The sequence below is a fragment of the Prionailurus bengalensis genome, chromosome D3 (assembly GCF_016509475.1).
Source record: "Prionailurus bengalensis isolate Pbe53 chromosome D3, Fcat_Pben_1.1_paternal_pri, whole genome shotgun sequence".
Lineage (NCBI taxonomy): Eukaryota > Metazoa > Chordata > Mammalia > Carnivora > Felidae > Prionailurus > Prionailurus bengalensis.
In genome coordinates, this window is record NC_057356.1 from 27,002,513 (window position 1) to 27,028,704 (window position 26,192).

The 26,192-nt window shown below is 49.4% G+C and overlaps 1 protein-coding gene across 1 annotated transcript in view; it reads right to left on the reverse strand.

Moving 5' to 3' along the window:
• The window catches only part of LOC122470455 (small G protein signaling modulator 1-like), a 101,876-nt gene extending 97,817 nt beyond the window's left edge, over positions 1-4,059 (reverse strand). The window contains 2 exon segments of the mRNA XM_043558083.1: positions 3,799-3,842; positions 3,939-4,059. Of these exon segments, the coding sequence (XP_043414018.1) occupies positions 3,799-3,842; positions 3,939-3,957 (63 nt within the window). The 5' untranslated portion in view covers positions 3,958-4,059.
• Positions 4,060-26,192: the final 22,133 nt, after the last annotated feature.

Here is a 26,192-nt window from a genome sequence, read left to right on the forward strand (position 1 = left end):
GTTACACATTCTTGTGGGGCCAAGTGCCTCTCCTTCACACTGTGGTGCAAAGCCTGTAATGATCCTTTTAGTCACACTCAGAAGGTCTATCAGGGTGTGTCTACCATACTGGGATGTCAGCCTCAAGGGGGCAGGACTATCTTGTTCACTGCTGTGTCCGCAGAGCCCAGCCTGGTGTCTGGCACACAGATGCCCCTCCGTAAATACACGCACCAGAATTTGAACCACCAGAATTTCGAACCTCACCCAGAGCTCCTTCTTCACCTGTTTCACGGTGCTAGGTCATACTGGCTCCCCAGATCAGCACTGGACAGAGCTTCCAGCCCCACAGCCTCTGCTGACCTTTGTGGCTTCAGTGGCTTATCCCAAGCTTGCACACCTTGCCTAAAGAAGCTCATTGTTGGGGCGCCTGGGGGCCTCAGTCAGTTGAGCATCTGGCTTCGGCTCAGGTCATGATCTCACAGTTTCTGGGTTTGAGCCCCGCATCGGGACTCTGTGCTGACAGCTTAGAGCCTGGAGCCTGCTTCGAATTCTGGGTCTCCCTCTCTCTCTGCTCCTCCCCCACTCATGCTCTGTCTCTCTTTCTCCTTCAAAAATAAAGAAAAACATTAAAAATATTTTTTTAAATAGAAAAAATAAAAAGCAACTGACTGTTAAGCCAACAGTTCCAGAAAGAAGGGTGGGAGGTGTCTCTGGGCAAGGCTGTGACAGGCAGGGATGTGGCTCCTCTGAACCCAGAAAATGGGGAGAAGGAAGAGTTGACTTGACTCCCGGATTTCTAGGCAAAGAGCTTCCCTATGCCACTCCACTGGAGCCTGGCTCTCTGATACTGGGGGGAGATGCTCCCCAAAGAGGTGGGCAGAGAAAGGGAAGGAGAGAGGAAGTCGGCTTTGGTGGGACTGGGGCTTGTCGCCATGCCCTCAGGGAGCACCCGTGCTGAACAAAGGGCTCACAAACAGAAGACCTGAACTTGTCCTTTACTGGTTCTGTGCCCTTGGGACATCATTTATTCTCTCTGGGCCAGTTTTCACATCCGTGCGATGGAAATCATGGCAACACATGTGCTGACATTGCAGTGCTGCGTAGACGTGGATGGACACATTTGGGTTAGGACAGGTAAAAGCCTGGCTCTGATGTCAGACAGACCTGGGGGTGAAGTCCCTGGCTCCACACCCTGTCGGCTGTGTGCTCTCGAGCAACTCACGCCTCCCCTCCAAGCTCGGGTTATCTGTCTGTAAGTGGGGACAATCGCACTCACCTCAGAAAGTTACCTGTACACACAGGGTATGGCACAGAGTAGCCCCCAGGAAATGGACATTCTGATTCCTGAAACGATGTGCCCCAAGAAATACAGAATTCAGAATCAGCCACCAACTCACTACTGTAAGCCCTGCCTTCTGACTGCAGATCCGGAGTCAATGGGCGCTAGAGGCCTTTTGCCCAAATTTGCAAGGTTCTGTCCCTGCCCCCCTGAGGCACCAAGCGGGATGCCACACAGGTCCCTCTGATCAGGCGATGGCCTCGGCCTCATGTCAGGCAGAAAGCTCATTCCATGCCCCAAACTCGGCTGCTCCCAGGAGAGAGGATGCAGCCCCACACCTCTGGTCACCAGGGGCAAAGTATACCCACCCCACCCCCCCACCCCGCGGCCAATAATCCAAACTAGACTGACATGGGTGGTACCTCCAAGGACGCTCCTTCTCCACATGTGGAAACTGAGTCCTTGTGAGGGGAAAGGACTTGTCCAGGGCATCGAGGGAGCTGCTGGCAGAGCTGGGACCAGGGTCCCAGCTGGAGCCCTGCCCAGAGGCAGGTGCCTTGTTCACACATTCTTCTGCCTGTGGCCCCCACTCCCAGTTGAACAGCCAACCATTTCCTTGAAAACGCAGCCATTCCAGTTGCAAACATCTGGAGAGCACATATGACAGCTAGGTTTGGTTAAACAATGAACAAAGAGTCTGCAGGTTTTTAACCTGAAGGCTTTTGGGGGAGGTGCTAGAGACACCCTCCCCTAACACAGTCATCAGAATATTGTAGGTCTGTATGTTTTGTTGGAAGGTGGTCTATCTACATGGAGCTTTCTTCAGGTCCTCACAGGGCCTCTAAGAGGGCTAAACTGAAAACATCTGGGCCTTTCTGAGGAATTCCACACATCCCACCTTATTCAGAAATGCTAGAATGAGGGGTGCCCGGGTGGCTCAGTCGGTTAAGCATCCGACTTTGGCTCAGGTCATGATCTCACGGTCTGTGAGTTCCAGCCTCGCGTTGGGCTCTGTGCTGACGTCTCAGAGCCTAGAGCCTGCTTCAGATTCTATGTCTCCCTCTCTCTCTGACCCTCACCCATTCATGCTCTGTCTCTCTCTGTCTCAAAAATAAATAAATATTAAAAAATTTAAAAAAAATGCTAGAATGTACAGTCAGCCCTAGAGCTGATTCTTCCAACAACGCGGGACATGCCACACCTAGAGACCTATACGCAGACATATGCCCGAGCTTTCTGAGCAGGGAGGGACAGCAACAGGTTCAGGCTTCAAGCCTGTCCTTTGGCGGCTGTCTGCCACCAGGCGGGGAGGGGCTTCTTGGTGCTCAGTGCTGACACCAGATGCGGACACCCTCAACACACATACACAGGCACAGATATGAGGCCAGCCCCCACGGTCTGAGGGCATTTGTGGTCTCAGGCTGAGGACTCAAGATACAGGGGTGAGGCAGCTCAGCAGTGGCAGGGTCCCAGGATGGGAAGTGACATAAGGAAGGCGATAGACACGCATACAATCGCACATACATGGTCACGGCCTCACCCATGTACACAGAGACTCATGCATCACACAGATACACCTCATACTCACGAAAACACATGAACACACAGACCCATGTACACGCAATAAGAAGATATACTTGGATATCTCCAGACCGATGCACAGACATGCTCAGAGGCACACACTCACAGCCACATGTCCTCGCCCACATAGGCGTGTGCATGCTTTACACACACGCGCACACACACAGTCCAAGCATCTAAACGCTCCCCGGGAACCAACCACTATGGATTCTCCCCTCTGCGGGCAGTCCAGGGCTACAAACTAAAGGCTGGACTGGGCTCCCAGTTGGCCCCAAGGAGAGGGAAGGGGCAGAGGGACAGTTGAACCTTGCTTGCTTCTCACTCTACTGCATGTGGGGGTGGGGTAGGGGGTAAGGGAAACCCACCTGCCAAAACAGCAGGGGACAAGCCCACAAATGGAGTAACCCACTTGCCAGGGGCTTTCAGGGATGGGGGGGCGGGGGGAGTCTCTTGGTTCCTGGGGGGTGGCTCCAAGCACTGAGAATTTGCCGGAAAGGTGAGATCTGGGATGAGGGGCATTTTTCCACAGTGAACCTTTCCCCCCTTCCGAAGTCTGGTCTTTCTTCTGCAGCTCCATTCAGCCCACCACCACCCAATACGCCCAGTCAGCACCCCCAGGCGCTTGCCTCACCTTCCTGAGATCCAACCACCGTCTCCTCCACAAGAGGAGGTCCTACCCAGACATATCCAGGGGTGCCCCACACCCAGGGGGCCCTCCCGCTGCACCCGCCCCTGCACACAGCATAAAAACATCCAGAGTCCCACTGTACTCCAACCCCCAAACTCACCCGCCTCCAGTTCCGCGGGAGGTAAATACCCAGCCAGGTGAGCCCCAAACCGGAAATGGCTGTCCCCGCCGCCGCCACCGGCCACCTCTCCTTCGGAGACCCTTCCCCGGGGGCTTGAAAGCCCCCTCCCCCAGGATCGCGCCCCCCGCCCCCGCCTCTGGCACCCACCTCCTTCTTGACGGTGCGCAGCAGCCTCTGTCGGGTGTCCGCCTCTGTGGGACCAGACGGGGGGCAGCCGGTCAGCCGAGCGCTGGGGGCGGGGGCCCGGGGTTGCCCTCCCGCCGCCCCCGCGCCCTGCGCCAGCTTACCCACGGCGCCGGAGGCCATGGCCGCGCGCGCTGCGTTCCCAGCCCAGGGGGCGGCGGTGCCCGCTCTCCGGCTCCGCAGCTGCAGCTGCGGGGGGGCGGGACCGAGCGCCCGGTGACGTCAGGCCCCGCCGCGCAGCCGCCCCGCGCAGCCGCCCCGCCCCGCCAGCGAGCTAGAGAGCCGCTGCCGCCGCCGCCGCCCGCGGCGCAGCCTTCCCCCTGGCGGGAAGATCCTCGGGGCGACTCACGCTCTGGGCCCCTACCACCAGCAGCCCCGCCTCCCACGCCCGGCGCCCCAAGTCCCACTCCCCCTCTAGTGGGCAGGGCGGAAATGCATCCTTCGTTCCCAGATGCGCTCCTTGCCAGGCTGCAGGGAAGTGGCCTGAAGCGGTGGGGCCTGTTATTGACACGCTGCAAGCCTTAGGGTTCTCATCTTTAAAAGGTTGTAATAGGGGCGCCTGGGTGGCTCAGTCGGGTGAGTGAGTGTCGGACTTCCGCTCAGGTCATGATCTCATGGTTCGTGGGTTCGAGCCCCGCGTTGGTCTGTGTGCTGACTGCTCAGAGCCTGGAACCTGTTTCTGATTGTCTCCCTCTGTCTCTGCCCCGACTCCGCTGTGCTCTGTCTCTAAAATAAATAAACATTGGGGCGCCTGGGTGGCTCAGTCTGTTAAGCGGCCGACTTCGGCTCAGGTCATGATCTCGCGGTCCGTGAGTTCGAGCCCCGCGTCGGGCTCTGGGCTGACAGCTCAGAGCCTGGAGCCTGTTTCAGATTCTGTGTCTCCCTCTCTCTGACCCTCCCCTGTTCATGCTCTGTCTCTTCCTGTCTCAAAAATAAATAAAACGTTAAAAAAAAACAAAAATAAATAAAATAAACATTAAAATATATGTATATGTATAAAATGGATGTAATAGGGCCACCTCATCGGAATGATACGAGACATAAAAGAGATAGTGAATGTAAAGCACTTAACAGAGACCTAGGAAAAAAGACCAGCAACCATAAAAGCTGCCATTATTATTATTATTATTATTATTATTATTGAGTCTTCCAAGATACAGTGGCTCTCCACCAGATTGGCCAGGCCTTACGTGACTCCCTCCCCCACACGCAGGTCACTGGGAGAGTGGCAGCGTGGGATCCTTCCAGGACCCCAATAGGGCACTTGTCAGCCAGGATCTCCAAGACTCTTTGTGACCAACGCTTATTCCACCACGTTCCTGACCGCGTCCAGCCAGACTGCAACTCGGGTTTACAAACGTTTATTGAGCACCTACCACATGCCAGGTTACTGTATTGAGGATACAGAAGTGAGCAAGATGGGCAAAAGCCTGCCCTCACAGGGCGTAGGAGGTAGACAGAAAAATAAATAAGCAGATGATGTGGTGTGTTGGAAGTTTCTGGAGAAAAATGAAGTAGGCAGAGGAGACAGGTGGGGTTTGTATTTTTGAAGTAGGGTGCTTGAGGGAGGCCCCATGAGGAGATGCCATTTGATCAAAGAAGAGAAGAGTAGACTGGGGGATTTCTGGAGGAAGAGCATTCCAGGCAAAGGGAACAGCAAGTGCAAAGGCCCTGAGGTAGGAGTGTGCCACTGGGTGTGACAAATAGCTAGGAGTCCAGTAGGGCTGGAGTGGCATGAACAAGAAGGATTGGCAGTCTTCCAAGGTCCTGTTAAGGCCTTGAAGTCCACTTAAAGGACTTGCATCCTGCCCTCAAGAGCCCCCCGGGTTTCAGCCCTCCTGTCACAGCTCAGAGCATGCCCTCTTGCTGAGGGGTTCAGAGTTCCCTTTTCTCCATTTGTCAGTGCCATAAGCCAGAGAAGATGATTTTGACTAGCTTAGGGAAAAGAAAATAAGCTGGAAGGATAATGGGCATTCCCAGAGTCCAAGGGGGGCCTGGAGGACTGGGTTGAAAGCAAGGTAGCTCCAGAAAGAGAGACCCATGGGAATAGTCGCCTGGCAAGGACAGAGTGGTTAGGGTGCCACCACTCAAGGGGAAGGAGCTCCAGCTGTTGGAGGTTCCCGTTCCAAGGAGGGAGCATCCTATTGGCCTGGCCTGAGACCTACGCCTGCTTCTTGCTGGGCAACGGGAGTCTCAAGCACAACCCACCGCCCCAGAATCTCCAGTGAGAGTCCCCGGGGAGCCCAGAGAATGTGAAATGGTTGTTTGGTAGCAACCCCCCCCCCCCCATATCTTAGAACCATATATTGATGACCTACTGTGTGCCAGCCACTGCATTAAGGGCTTTCGGGTTTGGGTAGCCTGCTTTAAACACAACACAGACATAAGTCCAAGCTTCACTTTTGGCTTCTTAATATTATCTTCTTCAATATATTACATTGTGAAAGGTGAAATGAAATGGTCACTTATGTCAACAGGTTTTCAAATGGAGCCAGAGGCCAGTAAGGAGATGGGCCTTATGCACATCCTCACCGGTAGGAGAACCACAAATGGTGGAACCGGGCCAAACTGCAACTCTTCCAGGGACTCGGCCCAAACACCTGCAGCTTGCTATAGTAAGAGACCCTGCTTAGTGATAGCCTTAGACACCAGTTACGGTCACCAAGTTTTGTTTCCTGCCACCAACACCAATCTTGGTCATCAGAATTCTTAGTAAACGACATATACAAGCATTCCTTTTTGTCTTCAAAAACCTTTTCCTTTTATTCCCTGGATGGGGGTGGGGAGGGTAGAGGCCCACTTTGGTTGCTGCCCAAATGTGTCTTTCCCAAACTGCAATTCTGAGACCCCAAATAAATAACTTTGTTTTTATTTCAGCTCTGCCTCTTCTCTCAGTTGACAGAGTTACATTGTGCTTCGCTAAGTAGGAATGCACAAATGCTTTCTTCACAGCTTCTAGGCCTCTTCATTTTGATACAATTTGAAACTTGTGGGGGTGGGCGGATGAATTCAAGCAAAGTACAAAGCATCTTGATATATTGATCAATTCAATTCACTTGTTAACTGAGATTCATCAGCTGTTAACATTTGCTGCATTACCTTTATGTTGTCTGTCTCCCTCTTTTTACAACAAATTGCACACATTGATTGTATACATCTTGATGAATTTTCTCCTATGCACTCCCCTGTAATACCATCACTATAACGAAGGTACTAAACATATTCATCACCTCCAGAAATGGATGTGTGTTCTTTCGTGGTTATTTCTTTCTTTGGGTAGGAACATGTAGCATGTGATCTATCTCCTGGAAGCAGAGGCGTGGAAACAAGGTGTGGGAGGGAAACATGAAGGAAGCAGAGAGGGAGCAATTGATGTGATTTTATGCAAGGTGGTGTAGACAACCATCCCTTTGACCCAGGTTTCTCCATTACTTTGCAGAGGCCTGCTAATTATTCCTCTTCTCATCCTTTCCCTCTCTGTGATCATTTCTTCATTATCTTTGCAAAGATTCTCGGCGCTTTCTTTTTGTCTTCATTAGGCTTCTTGGTGGTTTAGCTGCTTAGCTGCTATCTTGATTTCTTAAAGAACCACCTTAGTTTTTTCACCTTCCATTTTGTCAGCCTCTTCCATTAGGTTTATTTTGGTGTGTGATCGTGTTTTCTCATTTCAGGTGTAAGTAAATACATACATAAGTTCATGCAAGAATGTGTGTGTAGGTCCAGTATATGTACAAACTGTATATCCAAATTGCATTTAGTTGTCTACCACTTTTTGACTGTGTATCCCCAGTTTTCCAACTTAAATACCACCTTCTCTCCCACTGCCCTCCACTCCTTTTTTTTTTTTTTTTTTTGCCCAGAAAGAACACTGGCAGATTCCTGCATGTCATCAGGAAGGTAATGATAATCAGATCAACTCTGTGGCAATTGGGGTTGTCTATAAGAGTTATAAGTCAGGGGCGCCTGGGTGGCTGAGTCAGTTGAGCGTCCGACCACCAGCTCTTAGATGAACACTGGCAAGACCATCCTCTGCCCAGTTGAATTTCCCATAATAAATGGGAGCCCATTGCTTTGCCGGAGCCCACCTATGCAGTAAAGATTCAAGAGTTATGGGGGTACCAGGGTGGCTCAGTTGGTTGAGCCTGACTTCAGCTCAGGTCATGATCTCGTGGTTCCTGAGTTCAAGCTCCACATGGAGCTCACTGCTGTCAGCGAGGAGCCTGCCTCAGATCCTCTAAGGATCTCTCTCTGCCCCTCCCCTACTTGTACTCTCCCAAAACTAAATATAAGGAAAAAAGAGTTTTGTATTCCAAGAGGACAGTGGAAAATCTCCCCTCTGATTCAAATGCTAGTGTAAGCAAATAAGCCCCCACACCAGGCTTGAGTTTCTTTTTTTTTTTTTTTTTTAGTTTATTTATTTATTTTGAGAGAGAGAGAGAGGGAGCTCTCCAAACTGTCATCACAGAGCCTGATGCGGGGCTCGAACCCACAAACCATGAGATCATGACCTGAGCTGCAGTCAGATGTTTAACTGACTGAGCCCTCCAGACACCACCAGGCTGGAGTTCCTGAGAGAATTCTGTGCAGCTCTCTCAGATGACAGCTGCATTTTTGGATTAGAATACTTCCTGATTCCAAGGATGGAGGCAACCCCTTCGGCATGGATGCTACTGGCATAAAGGACCTCACATTATATTGAGGCATAAAGACATTCTTAGGTCTCGAGTGGTATTGAAAGGTCATCCTAGAAATATCTGTGAGACAGAACACATCCATAAAATGACATATACTAAGAGTGGGGGTATTTCTGTGAGGATGCAAGCAGATCAAGTCTCTGCCTCGAGGACTGGTAGTAGGGCAACCTGAGCACCTGCCCCCATCGTAGAGCCAAATGTTCTGGACTTTGTATCCCCCCACTCTGCTGAACTAAAGCAAGAGGCTTAGCTCTCTGAGGGAGTTCTCACATGGCAGGACTTTCATGACGTGGCTCCAGAAGCTACACCATGGCTCGTGAAACACAACCAGATTGTAATGTACTTGTCAAGGCCACCCCTCCTCACTGGCAATGACTTTCACCCACAGCCTCAGACTCTGAATCTGTCTCATGCTGGGAGCAAGTGCGTGTCCTGGGGGGTATCCTTCATCTCAAACCAGCTGCACTGCACATAAACACTGGGAAAGGCAGCACAGTGGGATCCTCCTTCCCATGAGATCATGTGACCACAGACCTCGGATCTGTAGGCATCTTGATTGGTGATGTTCAGAATCAAATTCATGGGGAGCACTGTGTGATGTACAGGATTGCTGAATCTTTATGTCGTATACCTGAAATTAACACAACATTGTATGCCGACTCTACCTCAATTAAAAAAAAATAACAACAAAACAAAATCCAATGGAGTACATTTGGAGATCTAATTCACGATATTAAGCAGTCCACAAATCCGGCAGCATTACAGCTAGCAAGCAGAGAGATGCTCCAAGGAGTTGTACCAAATGGGAAGTTTTCATAAGGATAGGAGGAGGGTGAGGTCACAGGCTAGGACATCTTCTTTGGTGGGGGGGGGGGGGGGGAAGGAATGGCAGCATTTTCATCATGCATATGACTTCACTAGTAATGATCAGGAAATTTCAGAATGACTTTTTGGGAGATCACATTATAGAACTGTAAACATTTGCCCATCACTCACGTACTTGACTGTGGTCTCTGGGCAGCTGTATTGCCCATGCCGGATGGGCTCTGCAGAACAGTTCAGAGGAATAAACCAATATAGATGCAGAAGAGAAAAGACAGGAAGAAGCTGAGGATGGTCCTGAAGAAAATACTATCCGGTTCACAATTGGTTTTCATGTAGGGACTCTGTGTGCCTGGCTTGGGGTGTGTCTTTCAATGTCACTAAATTCAGCCTCTGAGAAAATCGATTAAATTTTGTTTAATGTTTGTTTATTTTTGAGAGAGAGAGACAGGGCACGAGTGGGGTAGGGTAGAGAGAGAGGGAGACACAGAATCTGAAGCAGGCTCCAGGCTCCGAGTTGTCACTACAGAGCTCAATGCGGGGCTTGAACCCACAAACTGTGAGATCATGACCCGAGCCAAAGTCGGAAGCTTAACCTACTGAGCCACCCAGGTGCTCCCAAAATCTGTTAGATTTATGGCTAAGTGACATTCATAATTTTACCTTCCCAACAAGTTGTCAAAGATGAAATCCATCACCTCATCTGTGTGTCTATGAGTCTGTCTATCCATCCATCATCGATCCCATGGATCTGTGTGTCAGCTGTTGGGCTGACAGTTCCAAACACTCCTTCCATAGCCACCAACTGTGTTCAACAAATCAATCTTGTTTGATTGTGATTAAACAATCATATCTTCTCCTCCTATTTTTTTTTTTTAAGTAGGCTCAACATGGGACTTGAACTCACAACCCTGAGTTCAAGACCTGAGGCAAGATCAAGAGTGGGACGCTTAACCGCATGAGCCACCCAGGCACCCCCGTCTTCTCCTATCTTATTTCTATATGCCCCTAATACATCCTCTGTTCCAGCCAGGCAGATTTCTTCACTTTTACCCACATATACCAAGTTCCCCACACATGCAATACCATATTTCTCCTTCCTTGTGGAGAGAAAACAAAGACTGCTTTTTAAAGACATTTCTAAAACAGTTATTTCTTTTATTTTTTATTTTTATTTTTTTTCAGTTTTTAGAGAGCGAGAGAGAGAGACAGAGGGAGAGAGAATCTCAAGCATCTTCCATGCTCAGCACAGAGCCTGACGCAGATCCCTATCCCACACCCTGTGATCAGGACCTGAGCTAAAATCAAGAGCGAGATGCTCAACGGACGCTCAACCGACTGAGCCACCCAGGTGCCCCTGAAATGGTTCTTTATTTCTTTTTTTTCCAGATTTTAATTTTTTATTTTTTTAACTTACTTCCAAGTTAGTTAGCATATAGTGCAATAATGATCACGAGTAGATTCCTTAATGCCCCTTACCCATTTAGCCCATCCCCCCACAAGCCCTCCAGTAACCCTCTGTTTGTTCTCCATATTTAAGAGTCTCTTATGTTTTGTCCCCCTGACTGTTTTTATATTATTTTTGCTTTCCTTCCTTTGTGTTCATTGTTCTGTGTCGTAAAGTCCTCGTATGAGTGAAGTCGTATGATATTTGTCTTTCTCTGACTGACTAATTTCATTTAGCATAATACCCTCCAGTTCCATCCACATAGTTGCAAATGGCAAGATTTCATTCTTTTTGATTGCCGAGTAATGCTCCGTTGTATGTGTGTGTGTGTGTGTGTGTGTGTGTGTGTGTATATATACCTGCTCCGTTGTGTGTGTGTGTGTGTGTGTGTGTGTGTGTGTGTGGGAGTGTGTGTGTGTCTGGGTGTGTGTGTGTGAGAGAGAGAGAGAGAGAGAGAGAGACAGAAAAAAAATGCTTTTAAAGTATGATTACATTTATTCAATGGCTATAAGACTATTTAGAGGTCACATTTCTCTAAGTATCAGTTTTGGGGGCACCTGGGTGGCGCAGTGGGTTAAGCCTCCGACTTTGGGTCAGGTCATGATCTCACAGTCTGTGAATTCGAGCCCTGTGTCAGGCTCTGTGCTGACAGCTCAGAACCTGGAGCCTGCTTCAGATTCTGGGTCTCCCTCTCTCTCTGTCTGCCCCCCCTTCTCTCTCTGTCAAAAATAAACGTTATAAAAAAAGAATCCATTTGGGAAATTTGTGTTTTTCAAAGACTTTGTACATTTGGTACACATTTTTCAAATGTATTGGCATAAATGTGTTCATAAGATCCATTTGTTGTCTTTTCTATACCTGCTGTACCTATAATGATGTCTTCTTTTTAATTCTTAATTTTTTAACGTTTATTTATTATTGAGAGACACATTGGTATCAGTTATGTACTATTATCAATAATACTGAATGGGACATAAGCTATACATTCATTGGTTGTTACATAAGCTATATTTTTTTCTTCAATGATTGATCTTAGAAATAGAATACGAAGGAAAAGGTGTGGATATTTAATATTTTGGTAAAAATGAAAGATTGGCGTTCCAAAAAGAAATCACCAATTTAGGGTACCACCATCAGTATATGAGAATTCCTACTTACCCATAGCCTTGATTGCAGAGAATATGATCAATCATAATTAGTCAATTTGGTGATTGAGAAATAATTTTTCCTTTTAACTTCTTTTTCTCAAATTATTAGTGAGATTGCATATATTTGCATATATTTAAAAGCCATTTGTATTTTATTCTTCTGTCACTTGATCTTTAATCATTTCCTATTTATAGAGAAATGTTATTTATATAGTCTGTGGGCTTATTTGCGTATAAGTTACAAATGTTTTTTCTTAAAGTCTGTGTCTTAACTTTTAACTTTGTGTTGTCTTTTGTGGTACTGCTGTGTTCATTTTTTAAATTGTGCTAAAATATGCATAGCATGAAATTTACCATCTTAATCCTTTTTAAAATTTATTTATTTATTTTGGTGGGGGAAGCCTCCAGTGGGGGGGCGGGGCAGAGAGACAGAGGGGGGTGGATGGAGAGAGAGAGAGAGAGAGAGAGAGAGAGAATCCCAAACAGGCTCCGTGCTGTGTGGGGCTGATGACCTGAGCCAAAATCAAGAGTCGGATGTTTAATCCACTGAGCCACCCAGGCGCCCCTGAATTAATTTCTGCTGTGAGTGTGAGGGGGAGGTCCAACTTCATTCCGGATTCCGTGAACATTTATGGCCTTTCCCTCTGCTGGGGCCTCAGCCTTGGCGGATGCACAAGGTTCCCACTCATTTTTGCTGCGCAGGAGCGGCCTGTCTGAAGCCTGAACGAGAGGACACTGAGTGGCACTGTTGGCCCGTAAATGACAACAAAGGCAACTACCAGCTGCAGTAGTTTAAGCTTGTGGCTGATTAGATTGCTTCATCCTCCCAAGGACCTGGAGCAGGCAGTGAGGCACAGAGAGGCCAGGTTACTTACCCAAGGTCACACAGCTAGGAGGTAATGGAACAAGACTGAGATCCATAAACCAGTGTTACAAGTTACCAACTGTCCCTGCCTGGAAAGGGCTATGGTTCGTTTTTTCTAAAGTTATGTCCTTCTTACTCTGTGTATTAAGATGGCCTCCCTTTTAGGAAATGATGGAGAAAATGGATATGTAGTGTGTGTGTGTGTGTGTGTGTGTGTCCTTAATCACCAAGGGAAAACATTTCCTATCCAATACCTTTTTGCCACAGTTTTCAGGCCCCAAATACTCAGGATTGAACTTTTTCCTTAATGAACAAGTTGGAGTGCTCAGTTAGGACATATTGAGCCAACAGAATTATGCTGGTATCCATTCCTACTGGAGTAAGCTCATAGTGCAGCATATATCGTTATCAATGCACCAAACAATGAGGATTCTAACACAAAGTTTTCATATCAAAAGTCACCATTCATGAAGAGGAAGAGATAAATTTCAAATAGAATCAAAGATTAGGCTCTTGGATTATTTCATAATCAACTTAAGAAAGTGGAGTAAATCTTAACCTATTGAAGGAATAGAAAAAGTTCTGACTGACTGGTTTCACACAAAATCAAGATAATAGAAAACTCTTTACAAATTTACATTGATGACCAATTAGTTACTGAATGTGATTACCTCAGAGAGTATTAACAGTTAATCAGTTCACAAAGAACACTCAAAATGCTCACATCATGGACATTATCACATAATGATAGAAGTTCAGGAAAGTCCTTCCCAAATTTGGCAACAATCTCAAAATTTTAGATGGTGCTACAAATGATGATATGCGACACTGACATTGTTTGTTTTTCAGTTTATTTATTTTCAGAGAGCCAGAGCACTAGCAGGGGAGGCAGAGAGAGAGAGAGAGAGAGAGAGAGAGAGGGAATCCCAAGCAGTCTCCGCAGGGTCAGCGCAGAGCCCAACATGGGGCTCGATCTGACGAAACTGGGAGATCATGACCTGAGCCGAAATCAGGAGTTGAATGCTTACCTGACTGAGCCACCCAAGCGCCCCAACACTGACATTGCTTTCTAAACTAAGAAAGAACAAGTTGGTATCTTCTATGTTAGAAGAAAGACTGCAATCCTAGCTTACTTGTTCTTTAGAACATATTAGAAAAAGCATTGCCCTATGGAGAAGCGATCAAAGACCATGACATCAAAGTAAATTTTTTTAAATTTAAAAAAAAATGAGAAGAAGTGTTATACGTTTGGCAGGCAATACAGGAAAGCATTGTTTTCTGGGTTTTGTAATGTCGCCAATATTTTGACGTTTTCTTAACGCCGCAGTTTGCCACTTTTGAACCGAAATTTGTTTTTGCAGTTTTAATTTTTTCCTCAAAGCGGTCTTCAAAAGTCTGGCAGTTTCAGACCCTACGATATGTAGATTGGCACTTGTGGCCAGGCATCAACTCATCCTGTCCCCACCCCTACCCCTCAGCCACCTGGGCACCTGAGATCTTGTTCACCCCATAGTCCCAGGTGCCCCCAAAGGGGAAATACACATGTGCCCAATGAATGGCTAAATCTTTTGTTATTATTGGTGGTTGTCATTATTATTGTTAGCAACAAAAAGAAGAGGAAGAGGTTCCTGACATTTTGTTGAGGAAGTTAGGACGAGGGTGGCTTTGAACTTGTAGCACTAACTTGGCAGCTGAACTTGCACACCTGTGGGATATACTCTGGAGCAGAAGCACTAAAGACAGTGCCTACATTCAGAATCGTCCACCTTCATCTTTGGATAAGCCTGCTCCCGAGGACTCTAATGGAGAGGGACCAGGAGGGAGAAAAGTCACAGGTGCCTCAGGGACGTGGGAATCTACGGAAGCCACTGGAGGCCACTCTAGGCGTGGCCTGGGAGCCCAGAGGCTGCTGACTGGATTCCTGCTTCCCAGGAGCTGCCTCCTGACTCCCCTGGATGCTGAAGCTGTCCCCTGAGGTCCCCAAAACCCATCATGATACACAGCGCATGGCGGGAATTTGATACGAATTTTCTGATTGAATCCATGGCACCCTTTGAGATGCGGTTCTGTTGGTTTTGAATGTCTGTGGTCTTCAAGATCCTCTACAACCGAGATTCTTAACTTAGGGTCTAGGAAGCCTCTGAAACTGGATGTAAACTACAGGCTCATGTGTGCTTTTCAGGGGGAGGCATCTACAGAACTCAACATATTCTCTATACCGTTTAAGGCCCCCAAGAAACCGAGAAACACTGGGAAAAAAGAAGAAGCATGTGCCACTGGAAAAGTCACCTAAACCACTGTTTTACAGAGAGCGGCACTCCAGGACCGGGAGGAGCCTTTGGGATGGTCCAGTGGGGCTAAGCCAACAGACCCGAACAGATGTCTGAGGACCCAGACAGATGCCTGGATGGGAAAAACGTGAGGTCCCAGGACATCGTCTGTCCTGCACTTTCCCTGAGATGGACCACAAAAAGTCTTCAGACTTGAGTGCTTATTGTATAACCAATACCTGTTCATTTATCCGTCACTGACTGAGGCCTCAGTCTGTGCCAAGCTCTGTGCTAGATGCTGGGGACATGTGGGGGCTAGGTTCCCAGGAGAGGGGACACAGTGAGTCTGTCTTATTTATCTCTGTTCTCTAAGCTTTGGCTGCTGTCCAGCACATAGAAGGCACTCAATCATTAGCCACTGCCTTAGACAATGGGACAGAAAAGTGGTTCAGTCTCTGGTGTTGGGAACCTAGGAACCTCGGTGCAAATCACAGCCTGTCCACTCACGTGCCGTGTGACTCTGGGCAAGTCGCGTCACCTCTCTGAGGTGCAGTTTCCTGGAAATGTAGGGCAGGAACTAACTTCAAGGGGCCTGGGGGTGGTTAAGAAGCTGACAGGTGAAAAGAGCCTGACTCAGGCTGAGTGCCTTTCCAGCTCTAGCTCTGGAAAGCTAGATATTATTGTCACCATAATATCAAGGAGCCCAGGTAAACACTCGGATCTCCACTCACCTTCCAGGGAATGGGGAGGACTCCCCAGATCACCTCCGTGCCTCGTCCACACGAGGACATAGGAATCAGAAATGGGGGTGTTGTAAGGGACAGTAGAGCAGCATCTAGTGGAAGGGAAGGACATTTGGAAGAGAAAGTTTCAGAGGCTGGGACAAAGGTTGGCACAGAAACCAGGAATGTGACTCGCATGAGCTGGTGGCCTCAGCACAGGAGGTTAGACAAGGTCCCCTTAACAGGACCCAAGACTCAGGGCCAGTGTCGGAACAGCCTTCTCCCTGCCTCCCCAGGTGCTGGGTCTCCGGGTCCGCGGGCTCAGGGGCCCATCTTCCCTGTTCTGCTCCATGTGTACTGTGTCCAGCTAAGGGCACTGCCTCCGCTGCCCCCAAGTCCCCAACGCTCAGGATGCCCAGGCAGGAGAGGGCTCTGTGGAGGGTGCAGCTGGGCGTCTCCATGGCTCTGGGCCGCCCATCAGCAGCTGGGCCTGCGTCCCTCTGGACACCAGGTCCTTCCTTGGGTTTCTGGCTCTGCTCGTCTCTGCAGGAATGTTCAAGAATGCTGTCCCTTCCCCTTTCCCCACCACCCCCCTGCCCTCCCTCACACCCCTGCCCACAGTCCTTCCCCTCTGCCTTCTGCCAAAAGAATCCAGAACAAAGCAGCATTCTCTCCTGGTCTTGTCTGCCTGGGAGAGTGGCGGGAAGGGACAGTTCTTTCAGGTTCATGAAATAAACATTTGGTAGCAGAGGTCGTGAGGGTCTGGGGATCCTTCGGAAAATCCTGGAGTGGGGTCACAGGCTGTGGGAAAGGAGTGGACCGTCTAAGAGGAGATGGGACTCTGTCCCCTGTCCCTGCAGGGTCTAGGGATGGATGAGGAGTCCTAGAGCCTGGATTTTGGGGAGAAAGGAAGGAGCAGGGAAGGTGCCTTCTCAGAGCCAGTACAACCCCTCCCTGCTGTCAGGCGGGCCTTAGCCCACACTGCTTGGACAGTTACTCAGACCAACAGTCAGTGAAACACTGAGAGTCCCAGACTTCATTCAATAAACCACCAAAGCACCAGCCCAACGGGCCATGTTCCCAGTTGGTTCACATTAGCTGCTCGCCAGGGTTGGCCAGTTGAAGGGAACCTAATTCTTGGTAGAGCCGTCATGTGACGGTTGGTTTGGGATGTCCTGGCTTCTGAGTCAGCTTGGGAGCCGAGCAGATGCCTGGCCACTGACAGAGCTCAACTGGCCATTGGGGAAGGATCCACACGAGGCGGCTGATGGTGTGAAGGTGTGGGGGCAGGATGTGCACGGCTGGGCTTCCCCTGCTCCTTCAGTGGGGCTTGGTTTGGGGAAAACAGTGTCATGTTTTGGGTCAGGGATTGGTAGACACAGAGAAGAGGCTGAGCTGCGATTCAGGCCGCTTTTTTGGCTCAGACGCCTCCTCCAGGAGGAACGTTGGGGCAGGAGGAGTTGAGGATTGAAGGGAGGGAAGCCCTTGGTTCAGGAGTCAAGGGCATGATCCAAAGGACTTGCTTGGGGGTTCAGGGATCTCTGTCCCCGGGAACCCGTTGCATTCCTGTCCCAGATCCATCGCTCATAGGTGTTGTGAATCTCTGAAGGTCTCTAAGGTTCCATGCTGGCAACTATAAGATAGGGGTCCCCGGGCCCTGCTCTGAAGCAGGCCCTAGGCTCTGAGCTGTCAGCCCAGAGCCTGACGCGGGGCTCAAACCTAGGCATTGTGAGATCACGACCTGAGCTGAAGTCAGGACACTTAACCGACTGAGCCACCCAGGCACCCATATCTGCTGGGTTTTTTAAGTGCACACCGCAAGATCCTGGAGCGCAGGATCAGCTCGTGCACAGGAGATCAAAAGTTTGAACTGTGAATAAGTCATTACTACTTTCGCTGTGATCTTCTGCCGGCCAGGTGCCCACTAGCTCTCATTGTGTGAATGCATTCCCCAGAATGGTATGAGATGGATATGGAAAGACAATGTGTTCCTCATTTAAGAAGACACACACCTCACCCCCAGCAGCCGGTGACAAAAACAGCATTCTGCCGCACCCCAGGGTGCACCCCGCAAACAAATCAATGGAAGGTACTGTGGAAATTCAATCATTAAGCAAATTCAATACTGATGGAAGTTTATTCAGTGTACCCGTATAATGGAAAAGTGTAAGATGCTATGCCATATGCTCTTTTATTCCACGTGTGAAAAGTTCTCATTGACGGCGTCAGACAGACAGTAATGCTATGACCATGGAAGTAAACATGGGTTAACAACTCAACCTTGTTGACATTGCATGGGAAACAATGTCTCAGGCTAATGTTTGCATATTAACTGGTTGCTGAACATTAGTGGAGCTAGATCTCTCCCTGAAACAGGGCTGCCAGATTATTTTCAAATTAATAAACCAGGTGTTTTAAAAGTAATTTTTGCTCTTCATATTAACATAAAAATGGAGCAGATAACAGAGAAAGTTCTCCTATGCCCTATTCTCTCCCCCCATCCTATTTCTTTTATTACTCACCCCTAATCGTTTTGTGCTATATCTGTCACTATTAGGGAACCAATATTGATAGATACTTGACATTGACGTTCACTCCTTGTGTTGTACGTTTCTATGTTGTTGAGAGATTTATTTTGGAAAGAGAGCATGCACACGTGCAAGTGGGGGAGGGGCAGAGAGAGAGGGGGAGAGAGAGTCCCAAGCTGTCAGTGCAGAGCCTGACGCAGGGCTCCAAGCCACGCACTGTGAGGTCATGACCTGAGCCGAAATCAAGAGTCGGATGCTTCATAATCAACTAAGCCACCCAGGTGCCCCAATTTCTATGTCCTTTTTTTGGAAAAATATTGAACATCTGCTATCAACCAACCAGAAGAGTCTCACTGCTCTAATGATCCCCTGGATTCACCTGTTCACCCCTTCCTCTTTCCTTGAAACCCCTGGTCTTTTTAGTGTCTCTCCAGATCTGCCCTTTCCAAAATGTCATACAGTTGCAATCATGAACATTTCACGGTGACTTAGATAGCCTTTACTGGAAAGTCAAAAGGCTCTGTTTCTCATTTCTCTTCTGCTTCTTCCCATTGCCTTCCTTTTCCAACCAAGGAAAACCCTGGTCATGGTTATTAACTAACAGGCTCCATAAGCCCCCTTCCGTGCCCAGTCAACCAAAGCTGCCTAAGTGCCAAGTAGCACCACTCATGACTGGCACGTCGTTCTAGATCCCCCCCAGGGCCTATCGAGGAAACTCCTCCTGACACAGCAGACGAAGAGGCTCCATCTAATGCCAAGGTAAGGTCTCCTGTCTTTGAGATTGATACGTTGCTTTGACGGTTTATTTCAGGTTTGATGGATTTCACGCAGGAGGATCTGACAATGTATATTACGGATGGCATATGCAGTTTCCATGGTGGAGAGAGTGTCAGTTGGGAGTTTCTTACCAACAGATACCTGAGTCAAGAGGGCACTCAAAAATGACAGCATCCATTCCAAACTGGACAGCAGTGAACATCTTGGCATTTCTCTTCCTTGGAAAAGAATTTTATAATTGCCAATCAAAATGGACCTGAGACCTACTGTCCAGGAAAAGTTGGTGCCTTTTGGCATAAGTACACTTGCTCCGCTCTTGCTTTTGGGTTCCCTTGAGTCAACTGCTTTTTCCCATCTGGTTTTCTAGACTCACCAAGAGAACAAAAGCCCCATGCAAGCAGAATACAGTATGACCTGACTCTCACTGTGTTTTCATTTCTGTGACTGCAGGGGGACTCAAGGCCCCGTGAAAATGGTACGTGTTTCAGAATCATTCACCTATGGAGGAAAAATCCTTAAGAAAGGAAAGGTGGGGCTTTCTTGCTGGTTGTAGTCTGGAAGGTTACCCTATTTCCAGCTTCCTGTTGGGAAAGGGGACATTTCTGTAAGGACCGATTTTCCAGATAAGAACCATGGCCAGTGGCACAAAAACAGACACATAGACCAATGGAATAGAATAGAAACCCCAGAACTAGACCCACAAACGTATGGCCAACTCATCTTTGACAAAGCAGGAAAGAACATCCAATGGAAAAAAGACAGCCTCTTTAACAAATGGTGCTGGGAGAACTGGACAGCAACATGCAGAAGGTTGAAACTAGACCACTTTCTCACACCGTTCACAAAAATAAACTCAAAATGGATAAAGGACCTGAATGTGAGACAGGAAACCATCAAAACCTTAGAGGAGAAAGCAGGAAAAGACCTCTCTGACCTCAGCCGTAGCAATCTCTTACTCGACACATCCCCAAAGGCAAGGGAATTAAAAGCAAAAGTGAATTACTGGGACCTTATGAAGATAAAAAGCTTCTGCACAGCAAAGGAAACAACCAACAAAACTAAAAGGCAACCAACGGAATGGGAAAAGATATTCGCAAATGACATATCGGACAAAGGGCTAGTATCCAAAATCTATAAAGAGCTCACCAAACTCCACACCCGAAAAACAAATAACCCAGTGAAGAAATGGGCAGAAAACATGAATAGACACTTCTCTAAAGAAGACATCCGGATGGCCAACAGGCACATGAAAAGATGTTCAGCGTCGCTCCTTATCAGGGAAATACAAATCACAACCACACTCAGGTATCACCTCACGCCAGTCAGAGTGGCCAAAATGAACAAATCAGGAGACTATAGATGCTGGAGAGGATGTGGAGAAACGGGAACCCTCTTGCACTGTTGGTGGGAATGCAAATTGGTGCAGCTGCTCTGGAAAGCAGTGTGGAGGTTCCTCAGAAAAGTAAAAATAGACCTACCCTATGACCCAGCAATAGCACTGCTAGGAATTTATCCAAGGGATACAGGAGTACTGATGCATAGGGCCACTTGTACCCCAATGTTCATAGCAGCACTCTCAACAATAGCCAAATTATGGAAAGAGCCTAAATGTCCATCAACTGATGAATGGATAAAGAAATTGTGGTTTATATACACAATGGAATATTACGTGGCAATGAGAAAAAATGAAATATGGCCTTTTGTAGCAACGTGGATGGAACTGGAGAGTGTGATGCTAAGTGAAATAAGCCATACAGAGAAAGACAGATACCATATGGTTTCACTCTTATGTGGATCCTGAGAAACTTAACAGGAACCCATGGGGGAGGGGAAGGAAAAAAAAAAAAGAGGTTAGAATGGGAGAGAGCCAAAGCATAAGAGACCGTTAAAAACTGAGAACAAACTGAGGGTTGATGGGGGGTGGGAGGGAGGAGAGGGTGGGTGATGGGTATTGAGGAGGGCACCTTTTGGGATGAGCACTGGGTGTTGTATGGAAACCAATTTGTCAATAAATTTCATAAAAAAAAAAAACAAACAAACCATGGCCAGTGCTACAGTCCCTGGAAGAGCCACGCTCCCTTATACGGTGTGGGTCTGTGTGTATGGGCTTTAGGGGCAGGGTCTCTGTGTGTGTCTGCGTGGTGTGAACGTGTGGTGCGGGCAGTGCCTGTGGGTAAGAGCATGTGTTTCCCCAGTAGATAGATGCCCCATGTAGACGTCACAACGCTGGGTCCTTTTTCTCAGAAAGAACCCCATCACCCCGCACGCTTTGCACACATTGTCTTGTTCACCCCTCGCCACAGCTGTGCTGGCGTTGGCTTTCTCTCCCCGCCCCTCAGAGAGAGGGGCTGAGGTGCAGAGATGAAGGGCCCAAGCTCAGGAGCTACCATGCGGCCCCCAGGCACGTGCCTGCAGCTCTGAACTCTGACCTGCACTCCTCACGCACACTCGACATGGGGCGAGGGAGTTACGGCATCTGGGAACATGCCTGGAGCACCAGAGTCCACCCAGATCCCAGATCCTGCCAGCCTTACAAGGTGGCCTCATCGGTCACGCAGCCGCCCGCAGCCACAAGTGCATTCAGCTGACTTTGGGACGGCCATTAGTGTGAAATGCACGTAGCAAGCCCTGTGCTCCCGGTCGGCCCACAGTTTCTGAGAAGTGTGAGGCCACCTCGGACAATGTAGGTCAACACCTGTCAGTGCTGGGCTCACTCCTCAGCCTCTGGCCCAAAGCAGATAAGACTCAGGGAGATACTTTAGGGCATTTAATAAGAGGATCACCACAAGCCCTGGAAGTGTCCGGTTGTGTGAGCCTAATGGCTAGGGACAGTGACAAACAGGAACTCAATATGTGCTTTGTTATCAGCCCAGACTCTGCCTCTCTCTCCCTTCCTGCCCCTCTCCTTTGCCTCCTTCCTTCACCAAGACAGGTGGCCCAGAACAGCTCAGTTCTTGCTTGTTAACCCGTTGCTCCCAGGCAGCCTGGGCCCGAGTCATGTCAAGCAGAACCCCCTATGTGAGCACAGCAGCACCACTATTGAGTGATAGTTACCCTGTGTCCTCCTGGCTGCCCCCCGAGGGCCTGGCGGAGCAGCATCCTGGGACAGGGCCGAGGCAAAGGCCCCGTCCAATGCCACGGTGAGCTGACCTGCCTTTGTCTGAGACACAAACCCTGCTTTCTAGGTTTCTTTCTTTCAGTTGAATTCATGTGTGAAAATGTGGGCATGCTCATCAGAGACGATATTTATCAGTTCCTTGTTGGGGATGGGTGTCGAGTCCTACCAGTGACATCTGGTTCATGTGGCTGTTTGTGAAGGGTTGCACCGGCTCCTAGACTGTGGGGGAGGGTGGTGGTGGAGGGGGGCAGGGCTTTCCTTAAGCAGAAATCCCCCCTCATCGGATTAAGAATTTCATGATTGGCAACCGACACAGACTTGAGAGGACGTGATCCAGGAATTTTCAGCAGCGTTCTCTACTCTGGCCATTGGGGCTTCTACTGGGTGGTCTCCCAGCTTGGTCTCTAAAGTCACCCAGAGGACACATGGGAGCGATCTGATCCTCATGCTTTTCTGTCATTGCAGGTGGTCTCGGGATTAAGTGAAAATAGTAAGTTCTGCGGAGTCCCACACTTGCTGGGGAAAGATCTAGGTGGTGAGAGACGCGGGGCTTTCCTGCTGGCTTTCATTGGGGGTGCCACCCCGATTCTGGGTACCTGCTGGGAACGGGGGCTGGGGATGTGGGGAATGAGGCTGACCCTATAGGGAAAGAACCGTGGCCATTTCTTCACAAGCACTTTTGCTCCCTTTGGGTGGTGAGGGTTTGTGTGTATGGTGGTGGGCTCTTCCCTGTGTGAATCTAGGTGGTGTGGCTCTGAGTGTGTGTGTGTGTGTGTGTGTGTGTGTGTCTCCCTAGACTGGTGTCCCCTCCAAAAACACAGTTGACAACATCAGCTTCTAAGTGAAAATTCCCATCACCATTGTTTCCTGCAATTATATGTACTTCAAACATGATCAAACTCTGCACTTTGAGTTTGTATGGTTCTTTGTATGCTAATAAACTTCGGGGGAAATCCCATTGCCAGCTAGGAAGGGTTCCCAGCATTCTAAGTGGACAAAACTGTTTGAGAATCACCATTATTGGGTCAATAACCACTTCATTTAATGATAGATCTCACCTCAGAGCAGGCTGTTTCCTTAACCCCATGGCAGGTGGATCAATCCTAATTTAAGAGAAGGAGCCCTAATGGTATCTAATTGGCCTCTGGGAAAAGGGAGGCCAGAGAGGGTGATGGATTACGGGGACTAGCACAGCTTGTGGATGGGGAGCCAGGCACTGCGACGAGACCCTCGGCCCTAAGCCCCATGGACTGTCTCTCACCCATCCCCTGCCTGGGTACCACTTATGATCAGGGATGAGGCAGGACGAGCCGGGGTGCCGGGTGAGAGCACCGCATGGATGTCGTCCAAAAAGCCCCGGGAGAGGGCCTTCCTTCCTGTCCCAGCCTCTTCTCCATCTACCAGACTCTTTCCTTCATTGACACTGGGGAGGGGCAGACAGTGGAGTCAGGTCTCCTGTTCTCCCACCCAGGACACATCACAGTGATGGAACCAGAGCCAGGCCAGACACAAGGAGGTTCCCAGGCCTGATCCACTGGGGGCCGGGGGGGACCAGCTTGTACTTTTCACCTGCTTCTGGGGGTCACCTGACAACCAGTCCTTGTCTACACACTGTTGGCCAAGAGATGTTTGGCTGGAAACACATTCATACACAAGGGATCTCACCCCACGTGACCAGGGCAGCTGTAGAGCATTCTAGTTGCAGAGGAGGTGAGAGGGACACAGGCTCCAGTGCACAGGGAGTTCAGCAAAGTGGTGGGGGCTGATCCCAGGGTTAAGGTAGTCCTCGCTGTACCTTTCCCTGGCTCCGAGGACATCAGTTGGAGAGTTTGTCTGACAGGTATTGGAATTCTCGGTTCTAAACCCCATCCATTCTAACCCTTCCTTCCACTCATGGGCACAGGAGCCCTAGCCCTGGGTGGTCACTACGAGGGCACTGACAGCATCTGCCTCACTCTTGTCTCACACAGTGCTCAGCACTGGGAAGAGCCTCTTGTAAAACCTCTGGGCTGGGATCTAGTTCAGGAGTGGAAAGTTCCCTCCTCAGCTTGTCCCAGCCTGTTGGGCCCCACACTAAGGGATCTGCTCTAGTCCAGATCCGAGAGAGAGAGGGGTGGTTTCCTGAGGACGGTGAGGTGCCCCCTACCCTGCTGTTCTGATTACACCCAGCACAGGTGTGGGGGGTCATGCTCTTCACTCTGCTTACAAGTGGGCCCCTGCTGGGATTCCTCTAGGGCTTGGGTGGTGGCCATCCTCTCTGAGCGTCCCCAGGGACCCATGGAGTGCCTGGCACATGCGTATGAGCCCTGAGAACCTACTAATGAAAGATCGTGTCAGGCCAGCAAATCCTCTGCAGGCACCCCCAGGGCAGGCATGTCACGTCTTCTGCATCTTTGGATCCGACAGCTGCACTATCCAGGGGGGAAGCCACTAGCCAGATGTGCCGGCTCATGTTTACATTAATTAAAGTAAATGAAGTTAAACATTCCATCCCTCATCACACTAGCCACAGTTCAGGTACCAGCAGGTGCATGTTTACAACACAGAGCATTTCCATCCCGACAGACGGCTCTCCTGGGCAGCTGCTCTGAGCCTGGCCCAGGGTGTGCTCATGGAACCCACCTAACCCAACATGTGTCCGTCACAGTGGGAAGGTCAGGTTGGTTCGTGCCCAGGTGAGAGCTATCACGATCCAGTGCAGCTGGGGAAGTGCCAGGTGAAGGTGGATCCTTTCTCCCATTTGAAGGTTTGCAAGTGTGGTCAATGTCTCGTTGAAGGACTCTGACTCCACCGAGTCCAGGGAAGGGCTGAGGACCCAGAGGAAGGACAGCTGATGCCGGGTGGGCCAGCATGGCCTCAGCTGGAGCAGCAGGAACAGGGGAGACCCTGTCTCTAGTACCCTGCTTGCTCATGCTTGTGTCTGTAAAGATTGGATTGTCCACTGAAGATACGATTCGAGCAGCGAGGATGAAGAAGCCCTAGGTAGGGAACAGCCCTGAGGTGTATCAGGAAATGTTTTCTGGGAGCTGTCAGGTTCTACCTGCAGCTTTGGAGACTGAGGGAGGTGGGTATGAAATCAGAGAGAAAAGGAAATGTGCGTCCTTCTCATATTTTAATGCTGTAGGAATAAGAGCTGTTATGTCTGTTGGCTTAGGGTGTACTGTTCGCAATCTTTTCTTGCTTTGTTATTTAAAGTCTCTCTTTCCACTAAGACCTGCTCTCTTCTGCTCTGCCTCTGCCAAGCATCAAAGCCTTGGTTACGGTAGGTTCCCACGTCTTGGCACTTGAGCAGGGGCAGTTTACTGGGTCGGATTTGGTGTGATCTGTGACAGAGGTGGTCTGATGAGGCACATTCTGGCATGCACACTTGAAACGGAGACAAAGTGCTTCCATGTGAGCTGGGTGCTGGGGACCTGGGGACCCTCTCCCTCTGCACCTTCAGGTCACGGAGCAGCACCTGTATGGGCTACCTTCAGCTTTGCCCCTGGGTGAATGGGTGATCCCTGGGTGGGCATCACAGAGAATGTTTCCTCTCCAGCTCCTGGGACCGTCTGAAGAAGTGAGGTGGGAGGTGCTCCCTGGAGCAAGTTCTCTCCTCCTCTCCTCACCCAAATCCTGGGTCCCTGGAGCCGAATAAATCCTGTACTTGTCTCCACGTGGAAGGGACCTCTGTGCAGCTGATACACTCCCTGGTTGGCAGGATTTCTAGAGGCCTGTGTGAATGCCGCTGGGCCCTCGCACACACTGGGTCTCCAGGCCCCGCCGAGCTGTCTCCTGGGAGCGAACAGCCCCAGGAAAGAGGCTCTTGGCAGTGGGGCTGGGGTTCCTGTCCCTGTCAGATCCCACTCCTCCAGCCACACAGCAATGGGCCTCCTCCCCACACCACGGTTATAGCCCTCCGTGTGATCTTTCTTGTGCCTTCCTGGGTCCTCCCCCACTCCTTCCAGTGCTCAGGGAAGAGGCTGGC